Consider the following 10,602-nt stretch of genomic DNA (forward strand, 5'->3'; position numbering starts at 1 on the left):
GTCTCAGTGTTTAGATTTAACCACAGTTTTAAAAACACATTCCATGGGTCAATAATCAATCGCTTTATAACAAGTGTTTGATTATGTAATTATGGATATTCGTTTTGCGGATTATCATTTTAATCTTACTTTTAGCCCCCCCCCTCCCCCGCCAGTGCATGGGTCAGCTCTGCACAGAGCCGCTTGAGGGAAGAAGGACAGGGACAGCGGCGCATGGCTCCCAGTTAAACACGTTGGAGGGTGAGCCATCTGTTACATTCTTGACTTCTATACGCTCCTGAGCCTTTAAAAGAGGTTTCTTTGTTTTATTTTATATGCATTGGTGTTTGCCTGCATGAATGCCTTTGTACCAGATGCATGCAGTGCCTAAGAAGGCCAGAAGAGGGAGTCAGATCCCTTGGAACTAGAATTACAGGAAGTTGTGAGTCATGTGTAGGTGCTGGGACTGAACCTGGGTCCTCTAAGGGCAGTCAGTGCTTTCTCTCAGCTTCCTTCTTGATTTAAAAAAAAAAAAAAAAAGTGTGTACTATCTTCCCAAGTGCATGAGTGCTTTAGTGACTGCCCTTCTCTTTTGTTTCTCAAGGGTCTGAGGTTTTGCCTTTTGCATAGTGAGCGCTCAGAATCCATTTGCTGCATTATTCTTCAGCCTCAACTCCCAAACTCATCTGTACTCTCCTGCATCTAAAGTGGGCTCCCAGAGCTAGCTTCCTTGTATCCTCTAATTTCTTCTACAAAAATTTCTTTTATTTATTGATTCTCTCCACTAATACCCTAGCCTAGTCTAATTCCCACTATCTCCCCTTTTAAATTTTACCCCAAACATTATCTCTTCAAACCTATAGAATGATTGTAAATCATTTTAATTCTTTATGCCAACTTTACCATATCCTTTTGCTCAAATTTTAGCCATGAGACATGATAGCCTGTTGCTTACCAATTTCTTCCCTAATAAAATCTGGTTTTCTAAGATAGGGTCTTACTCCAGAGCATGGGCTGACCTGAAACTTGTGTCAATTCTCCTGCCTCAGACTCCCAGGTGCCAGGAATAATCTTATTCTTATTGTCTGAAATCAATAAAATACATTTGTTCTGCGCATACTCTGTAGAAGTTTCTTTACCAGCACACCAACAGGCCGCTATTTTGTTTTGCCCCATGAGCTGGAGCTCAGGTTTCAGTCATCACCTTCCACTCTCCAGCCATCCTTCCCAATCTCACCCATGATAGGAGACCCAGTCTCACACAAGGGGTGGGGAGGGAGGTTACTTTGTTTTGCTTTTGAGATAGGGCATTCCAGGCTGCAATCCTTCCGCCTCAGCCTTCTAAGTTCTTAGATTAAAAGCATGTACTACCACACCCTACTGAACTCCAAATCATTACTATTGTTTCTCTCTGCCAGAAACCTCAGCAGTCTATCTTAAAGCACCTTAGGAACTCACGTCAGCTTGGTGGCCATCTGGGGTCTACCAAAGAAATCTCCACCTCCGTCCTCAGTCCTGGCATTTGTTCACTGGCATAGGGTTCCCACCTAACCTAACATTTTAGACTTAGAGGGAGATGCTTCATCATGCTGTGCTTAGAGTTTTAGAGACACCTAAAAACAGTGTCCTGACCTCATGTTTCTGCTGTCCCTAATTTATGAACCCATACCTACTGTCCAAAACCTTGAGTCCTGAGAATTACAAGTGTCCCCTCCCCTTCCCCATCCAGGCCACAGAGGAAAGTCACTGGTGACATGACTGCTCAGACACAATAGGTCTCTTGGTGACTAGGAAAATCGAAGCATGCCACAACTCCCACGCTGCTGGCTTTGAAACGCCTGGCTCTCTTGCGCGGCAGTGGCAGTGCTCTCTGTTCGGCCAGACCTCCATGAACTTGGACAATAGGGCTTGTTTTCCTCGCTGTTCCGACAGAGCAGTTCTGATGAGCTTCATTTCCGGCCAGACTGTCACTCTGCTGGTTATTCCCAGATAATAAAGGTGGATTTTCAAAACAAAACAAGACAGCGTCCACTCCCCACCCCCAACACACATAATTCAGACGCTGTTTTGCTTTAGTCCAACCCCCTCCACCTTACATTTTTTATTTTGTTGATTTTTCCCTCCTACCTGGTAACTGCCATTATTTTACAGGTCTAACTGTGACTTGGGTGGGTTTTGGGGGTGAGCTGTTGCTTGGCTGGTTGGTTTGGTTTCTCTGTTTGGATTTTGTCTTTAAAAATCTCTTGTTTTAATTAGTCAAGCAAGCTATGCCCCTGGAGTCCTGCCTGGGTAATTTTTTAGGAATGGAGGATACTCAGTGGTTCTAGACTTGAAAAATACCAATATAAAAACATTTCTGGAATGGTGGGACCAAGTTTGGGAACAGGAGTGTGGAAACTGCGGTGACCCTCAGGGTTAGTCTGGCCTTTGGCTCAAATGTGATCACCCCCGGCCATACTGCTTGATTCTCTGGTTGCAGCTTTTCTTTGACTACGAAGTGGATTATAGGAGGAATGTGGGTCTTGTTAGACTCTGATACACGCAGTCTGGCTGTGCAGGGTCAGCTTCTTCCTTGACTCCACTTGGGGCACTAACTGCCCAGGGGGCTGTGTGCTTTGTACAGACCACATATTTTATTTAGGTTTGCAGAGGAACCAAATGTCCTAACACTTCAACTCATGGCGTTAACATTTAGGGTTCTTGTGCTTCAACTGATAAAGGTCAGCCAGCAACTTACTTATAACTTATCACTTTAATGGGCCTTTTGAGAGGAGGCAGCCTAGAAGTGCAAGCTTCAGACAGTCCTAAGCATTTTTTTTTTTTTTCCGCACACATAGCTTTTTTTATTTGACAGTCAGAAGCTTCTTGGTTGTTAATTACATTTCTGGTCTTCATTTTACTAACAATGATCATGATGGCTTCAAATATTTGTATTTTACAGTGTATCTACATTTATTACTTAGATAATTAAATAACTGAATTCTTTCTACCCCAATTTTTGCACTCGATGCACACTTACTATCGTGCCCTATCTTGTTCTTATTAACCATATAATAACCTTGTAGGCTTATAGAAAAGGTTTATTTTATTCTTCTTTAAGTGTATATGTGTACAGAAACAATGAGTGCATATGCACACTCATGCACGCACCTGAAGAGCCCGGAAGAGGGCATCCGATGCACTGGAGATGTAGAACTGCCTGAGGTGGGTGTTGGTAAGCGAATTCCAGTCTTTTGGAACAATGGCTCTCTTGTGTGCTAAAAGATCTCTCTGTTGTGTCAGATAATTATCTTTTTTTTTTTACATTTTTTTTAATTTTATTTTTTTCTTATCAGTTACATTTTATTAACTCTGTATCCCAGCTGTATCCCACTCCCTCATTCCCTCCCAATCCCACCCTAGTCCTAAGCATTTTAATGCCCAAAATCAACCTGTAAGCCCCAGGGGCCCAGGAACCAGGTAACTTCCTGGAATGCTGGGAATTGTAGTTCTTGGGAAATAACCTAGCCTAAAGGGAAAGTACTGTGGCCTATAGGTTTCTATTTATAAGCTCCTACAACGCCTGGCTCAAGGCCATTCCAGCTGGGAAATTCCGGGGAGTGGTCTTGAGCAAAGTCCATGTCTTGTTCAGTACTTACTATTTAATAAAACTTACTTTAAATTTGGCCCAAAATGGTGGAGTTGGCTCTTCCGGTGAATCCAAGGATTACCACATTCTGTTATATAAGGAAATGATGGGTGGTATCCCATAATATACAGTCCTGTCTTAAATCTCCTGATCATTTATCTTTTCCTTGCCATATTATTCTTCCTTTCCTTTCTTTCTTTTCTTTTTCTGCTTCACCTTTTGTTTTCTATAGTTTATTCTCTTTTGGACAGCTGATGACTAGCCACTCATACTGACTCTTCTAGAAGACAGTTTTGTTTCTGAACTCAAAACAAAGAACAGTCCAAAACAATTGAGAAGCGTCAGGAAAGGGAGGAAGAGTGACACCTGCTGGAAAAAATTCTGGCACTCCGACTCCAGGTAGACTCTGGGGAAATATCCTGCACACACCAACAGGATGATGGCGCAAACAGGCCCAGACATGTCAAAACTGCGGAAGCCACAGGGGGCTTCTCTCTGCCTGGTTATATCTCCATCAGTCCTAACAGATGCTCTGAGGGAGATGTAGCATCATCTCCAGCTTTTACACAAGGAAACTGGGTCTGAGAGTTTCAAATAACTAGCCCAGCACCACAATGACTATGCAGCAAAGATGGATTTCTATCTAGGGCCGTCAGCATTCCTATCCTCTAGGCCGTATTATCCGCTTTTAACATACTGCTCATAACACAAACACAAAACTTTTCTCTTTCGGCGATTTGTACTTTTCTTTTGTGTGTGGATGTATTATTGCTTGCCTGGATGTCGGGGTACCGTGTGTGGTACAGTCCCAAAGAGGCCAGAAGAGGGAGCCGGATTCTCTACAATTGGAGGTACGGGTTGTGAGCCTCCACGTGGATACTGGGAATTGAAGCTGGGTCCTCTGGAAAAGCAGCCAGTGGTCCTAACCACTGAGCTGTCTCTCCAGCTGCTTAGCAATACTTCATAAGTATAATAACAACTAAAAAGGCAGTATGGTAAAATACAACAGGGCTCTCACGTAGCCCAGGCTGGCAGTGTGGCTGAAGATGGCTGAACTTCGGGTTTTTCTGCCTCTGTCTCCTGAATGCTGGGGTTAGTGACTGAATCAAGCACTCTACCAACTCAGCTACACTCTCAGCACCCCAGTACTCTTTAGTCTCCGGGTCTCCAAAGTTTTCAGTACACAGAGGAGAAGCCACACCACTATTTGTTTCCTGTCACCATGACACACAAGCTAGAGTTATCTGGGGGAGGGAATGAGTGAGAGACTGCCTCATGAGATCAGGCTGTAAGGCATGTTCTTAATTAGGGACTGATGGGGGAGGGTCCAGACCATTTCAGGTGATGCTATCCCTGGCGGTCCTGGATTCTCTAAGAGAGCAGGCTGAGCAAGCCACGAGGAGCAAGCCAGTGAGCAGCACTCCTCCACGGCCTCTGCATCAGCTCTTGCCTCCAGGTTCCTGCCCTGTTTGACTCCCTGTCCTCACTCCCTTCTATGATAAACAGTGCTTTAGAAGTATAAGCCAAATAAACGCTCTCCTCCCAACTTACTTTTTGGTCGTGGTGTTTTGTCACAGCAATAGTAACCCTAGCTAAGACAACTACATTGAAGGTTGGGTTCCTAGAGACAGATCAAAAAGATACCACAGGGATCAGGATTAACAGTAATAGAGGGCAGGGTTAAAGGAATGCATATTCTCCTCATGAGCCGATTTCATGGCAAATTCTCTTTTGGTTTAATGAAGTAGAAGGGCTGTTTCGAGGCCTAGGCTCAAAAAAATCAGTGAACCTTAGACTTGTATCTGATAAACTGTGTGGTTTAAAACAATACTTCATTTTGTAGTAACTTTGCTTCCAAGTAGCAAAATTAATTCTTACTGATGTGATGTGCCATATATATATAATTTCAGTGTGTCAAGCTCCACAGAAAGGGACAAGGTTCCTCATCCAAGAAAGCCTGCCTTTTCAAATCAGAAGCCACAGTAAACCTTGAGATTTTCCAGGTGTGGAATGGGAGTGCTCATTAGTCATCTCTCTTTCCCCTGGGTATTTTCTATCCCTGCATCTTCTTCCTGGACTCCATAAAGGGTTAATAGGTTACGAGGAATCAAGATAAAACCTACAGATTCCCAGGCTGAGGCTCCAGCTGAGCAGTTGAGAAAACATTCTTACTCCCACAGAAGACTACAGTTTAGTTCCCAGTGCCCACCTGGCAGCACACAACATCTGTAACTCCAGTTCCAGGGGATCCAATGCCCTCTTCTGGCCTCTGCAGGCACTGGGCATCCACATGGTGCACAGACCCAGACATAGGTGAAACACCCACACATGTATATTTTTGTTAGTTTGTTTTTTAATTAAGATGTACAAATTCATCTGGGCAAAAGTGGCACAAGCCTGAAATCCCAGCACTTAGGGAGGCAGAGGCAGGTGGATCTCTGTGAGTTTGATGCCAGTCTGGTCTACAAAATGAGTCTAGGATAGTCAAGAGAAACCCTGTCTCGAAAAACCAACCAACCAACCAACCAAACAAACAAACAAAAAAACCCTACAGATTCACGGCTGGAGAAACAGCTCATTGGTTAAGAGTGCTTGCTGCTCATGCAGAGGATCAGGGTTCCATTCCCAAAGGAACCAACATCCTCTTCTGACCTTCACAGGCACCTGTATGCAGGCACACAGACACACAAGTAACAGCTGATTCGGGGCACCTGTCCTGACTTACTCTTGTTTCAGGTGACTCCTGGCTAAAAGGTCTTTGTCTCCTGGAGAATCTCTAAGAGGGCCCTGGAATTCAGGTAGATTTTACTTTCAAAGCCAGTTCAGAACACCTCAGATGAGTCTTCTTAGAGCTGGCTTCAGCAGTTTTAAATTTTTGAATCCTCAGAGTTGACCATACAACATATAATGTTAAAGCAAAACTAATTCTAGCAGCTAACCACTCAAATTCTTCATAATATTAACTGCACACCGTTTCTTTCCACATAGCACCTCCCCCGACCTGCTGTTTTCACCAGGAGCCAGAATTCGGATGGAACATGTCCACGCTAGCGCTGGAAATGTGACTTGGTGGCAAAGTGCTCGCCTCACTGCCTAGTGTGCTCATGGCCCTGGGTTCAGCTCCAACACCGAAACAAACAAACAAGGCCATGCTGCTTACATCCTGTGCACGGTTCAGAGAGCACAACAGGCTCTTGTCCTTTTTCACCCTACCTGGGGAGGCCAGCCCTGGACTCTAGACCTCCCCTGAGCTAGCTATGTGGAGAACAAAGAGCCTGCTGTAACCTCACGCTCTGCACTGGTTAGCAAGAAGGCTACAGAACAAAGGGAGAGACTGAGGACATCCTAAGCAGGTATGAAACTCCCAAGACAGGTCGTGAGGATGAACACAAAAAATAAACAGACAAAAAACTCCAATATTCTTTTCCTCTCTGAGTAGGAGATAGAGAAGTTTACCAGATCTCCATTCTCCACTCTGTGTGTATGTGTGTAAAAGAATTAGGCCCATAAGCCAGGCTTAGTGGTGCATGCCTGTAATTCCAGAGGGGAGGCAGAGAAAGGCGGATCTCTGTGATTTTGAGGCTAGCCTGGTCTACAAAGCAAGTCCAAGAAAGCCAAGGTTACACAGAGAACCCCTGTCTTGAAAAATCAAAACTGGAGGGAGGCTGGAGAGATGGCTCAGAGGATAAGAGCATTGTCTGCTCTTCCAGAGGTCCTGACTTCAATTCCCAGCACTCACATGGTGGCTCACAGCCATCTATAATGAGATCTGGTGCCCTCCTCTTGCCTGCAAGTGTACATGCAGGCAGAATACTGTATAAATAATAAATAAATTTTAAAAAATCAAAAACCAAAATAAACAAACAAAAAGAATTAGGCCTGTGCCTTTAGCATCACCCTAAAAGAACAGTTACAGAACAAACACACCAGCTGTTAAGACCCTCTATTTTGATAGGATAATTGAGTCATCACAGAACTGGTGGATCTCGAGCCTCAGTCTGCAGTACTAGTGCCCTGTGTTTGTGTAGAACAGTGTGGACTTAACCAAGTGGATGTGTGGAAATGGCTTCCTGTCCATCTTTGGAAGTCCATGCCTATTGGAGTACAATGTGAGAAATACTTGAACCACCTTGGGGGTGGGGCCAGTAGTATCTGTTTAAAAAACTGGTTCTTATGAGAACTTTCACATTATCCAATGAAAGCACAGCCATGCTTTTCTCTCTTATTTATCATATCAAAATTACTGTTTTCCCTATTGTATATTAGTATGTTGTAGTGGAAGTTTTGGTTCCTTTAAAAGCTCAGTTTTGTTATGTAAATATGTTCTTTTTTTTTTTAAGTCCCAAGGATGGGATATGGGACTGCCTTAGTTTATCCACAGCTGATAATTGCCTTGTATGGGGCGTGGTCTTTGCCAGCTGGTAACAGCCTCCTGTAACTCAAGAGTGCATTGTCTTGGCCAGCTTCAAATAGTGGAATTCTGAGGACTCTGAGAGGGTATAAATATAAGATTCCAGAGAAAGGCTTCGAGGAGATGGACGAGGAAGAAGGCTGCTTGTTCATTCCACCGCTAATGTTTGCTGTCTGCTGTTGCTAGATATCCTGACGACTGAAATTGGTATTTCCCAAAGAGCCAATGACCCTAACCAGCTGGAACTATGTCAAAGAGGTCTATGTCCCTGTTCAGTTCTAACCTTCTTTCTTTCCTACCTAGGGTTGGGGGTTGGAAGAAAGGTAGAAGCTTAAGAAACCACAAATAAAATAGACTTAAAAACAGGCGCTATAGTAAATAGCAATCTTGTCAGCAAAAAACAAAAAAACAAAAAACATCTGTGGAAGTACTTATGGAGAAGAGACGCACACTGTCTAAAGTATCTACAGCATGGGGTAGGAAAACCCCACTGGACTTAGGCTACACTGACAGGTTGCTGCCCCAGGACCACACTTCTTGCCCGTAGCTAAGAGCCTTTAGACCGCACTGTTCTGTATAGTGCACAGTTGCTAACAGTCTCTGTTGAAGATCAGATTCAAATACCGTTGCAGGGGGGGAGGAGATGGCTCAGCAGCCAAGAGCGTGTACTGCTACTGCAGAGGCTGGGAGCTCGTCCACACCAGGTAGCAGACCAGCCCACGCCCTCCTCCCCCCTCCCCAGGCACCCACACTCAGGAGCACATATTCATAGTCCTCTCTCTCATAATTAAAAACAAAAATAGAGGGGGGGGGTGGCTCATGCCTTTAACTCCAGCATCCAGGAGGCAGAAGCAAGTGGAGCTCTGTGAGTTTGAGGACAGCCTGGTCTACATATGAAGTTCCAAGCAATGGATATGTAGTGAGACTCCGTCTCAAAAAACATAAACTCGAAAACACCACGAAAATTATCACTACCAGCACTCTGACCCTCATCACGCTGTGTTATGGAGGACTCTGCAGAGATTAATTGCAGTGTTGGCATCTTTAACAGACCCTGTTTGCAAGGTACTGCAAACCTCTGATGCTCTGCTTACCTCGATGGAGGGAAAGACTATTCAGCTCTCGAGACGTGAATTCGCAGATGCAAACAAACAGCCTCTCTCCCTCTTTCAGACTGGGAATTGTCACAATCTCCACAAAACTGCTCGGAAACTGTCCTGAAAAAAATGGAAGTGCACAGGTTAAACACAGAGCGTTCTTTTCATCCCTGTCAGTGTCCGTTCATTTCTCTTCTACGTCCATTTACAAATCCTGAATTGAAAACTGACTTAATGCTAAGAATGAGAGGATTTGCTGTGGAAAAAATACAAGGTACAAAACGAGATGTATGCAGAGGACAGAGAATGCAACTGGAAGGCATTTACTGGGCCAGTGAGGTGGTTTGACGGCACACGGACAGGGGCCGGGCTCTCTGAAGGGCAGGCGGTGCTCTTCACCACCCGGGCACCACTCAAGTCCCCGTCCCATCATTCTCAAAGCAACAGCAGATCTGATGGTGTGGAAAGCACCAGTTTCTGGCCTCCTCACCACCCTACCTTGCACGACTTTGTCCTCTGCAGCCCCACTGGACCACTCAGCCACTGGTGCCGTGTGTCCTCAGTGCTCCGTGTCCCCTTCATGTCAGGGCCACTGGGCAAGCAATTCCCTCTAACGCTCGCTCATAGGTTTCATGTGAACAGAAGCGTCAAGTCTGCTAGAAAATAATCTATGTATTTCCCCAAAGTTGGTGGGTGTTCACGGCACCTGCTCCCGGGACGGCATCACATGCTCCAACCCAGACAACACGTGTCCATCGAGGACTAAGTTAATGTAACTGTGTGTTGTGTGGTGAAAAGGTCTGCCATTCATCACATGTCTCTTACCTGTAACATCTTCCTTCTTTCCTAGAAGCCAAAATTCATCCACCACGGCCAACACCTCAATAATGTCCCCCACAAAGAGTGGCAGTTCCTCTGAGACGCTCGGGCAGAAGTCAAAGATGGCTCGGACCACAGAACCAGCCTCCATGATTCCCAGCCTGGGAAGGGAGCCCAAAGATGAGAGAACATCAATACTTAAGACATATTTAAACCTGTTTCTTGAAAACCTAAAACTTAAAATGTAAGCATAATATAAATACAATATAAAGTATAAAAATATAAAGTTGTTTCTTTAAGAAGAATAATTTCACAGCTGGGAGCCTTTAACCTCCCAGCACTTGGGAGGCAGAGGTAAGCAGAGGTTGAGGCCAGCCTGGTCTATAGAGCAAGTTCCAGGACATCCAGGGCTACACAGAGAAAACCCTGTCTCGAAAAACAACAACAACAACAACAACAATAATAATAATATCTTCATGTATTTTCACTTGATTCTCTGTGTAACTCTAGAATTGAAAACAAACAACAATAACAACCAAAAAACTAACAGCAAACCCAAAGTATAGAGACAGAAAAGATTCAAGTCAAGGAACGCTGGTTTTCAAAGTGCCAGAGGAGGAAGGGAGGGAAGGAAACTGGCATTTGAACATGTTTCAAGTTCTAGGCCA

The 10,602-nt window shown here is 44.5% G+C and overlaps 1 protein-coding gene across 1 annotated transcript in view; it reads right to left on the minus strand.

The window, feature by feature from the left end:
• The window catches only part of Dnmbp (dynamin binding protein), a 65,163-nt gene extending 55,051 nt beyond the window's left edge, over window positions 1–10,112 (minus strand). Inside the window, exons 1-2 of the mRNA XM_055591536.1 lie at window positions 9,941–10,112; window positions 9,113–9,235 (exon numbers count right to left, since the gene is read on the minus strand). Of these exons, the coding sequence (XP_055447511.1) occupies window positions 9,113–9,235; window positions 9,941–10,085 (268 nt within the window). The 5' untranslated portion in view covers window positions 10,086–10,112. The remainder of the gene's footprint in view (window positions 1–9,112; window positions 9,236–9,940) is intronic.
• Window positions 10,113–10,602: the final 490 nt, after the last annotated feature.

This window comes from Psammomys obesus, unplaced genomic scaffold, assembly GCF_907164565.1.
Source record: "Psammomys obesus unplaced genomic scaffold, mPsaObe1.curated_primary_1811, whole genome shotgun sequence".
NCBI classification, from domain to species: domain Eukaryota; kingdom Metazoa; phylum Chordata; class Mammalia; order Rodentia; family Muridae; genus Psammomys; species Psammomys obesus.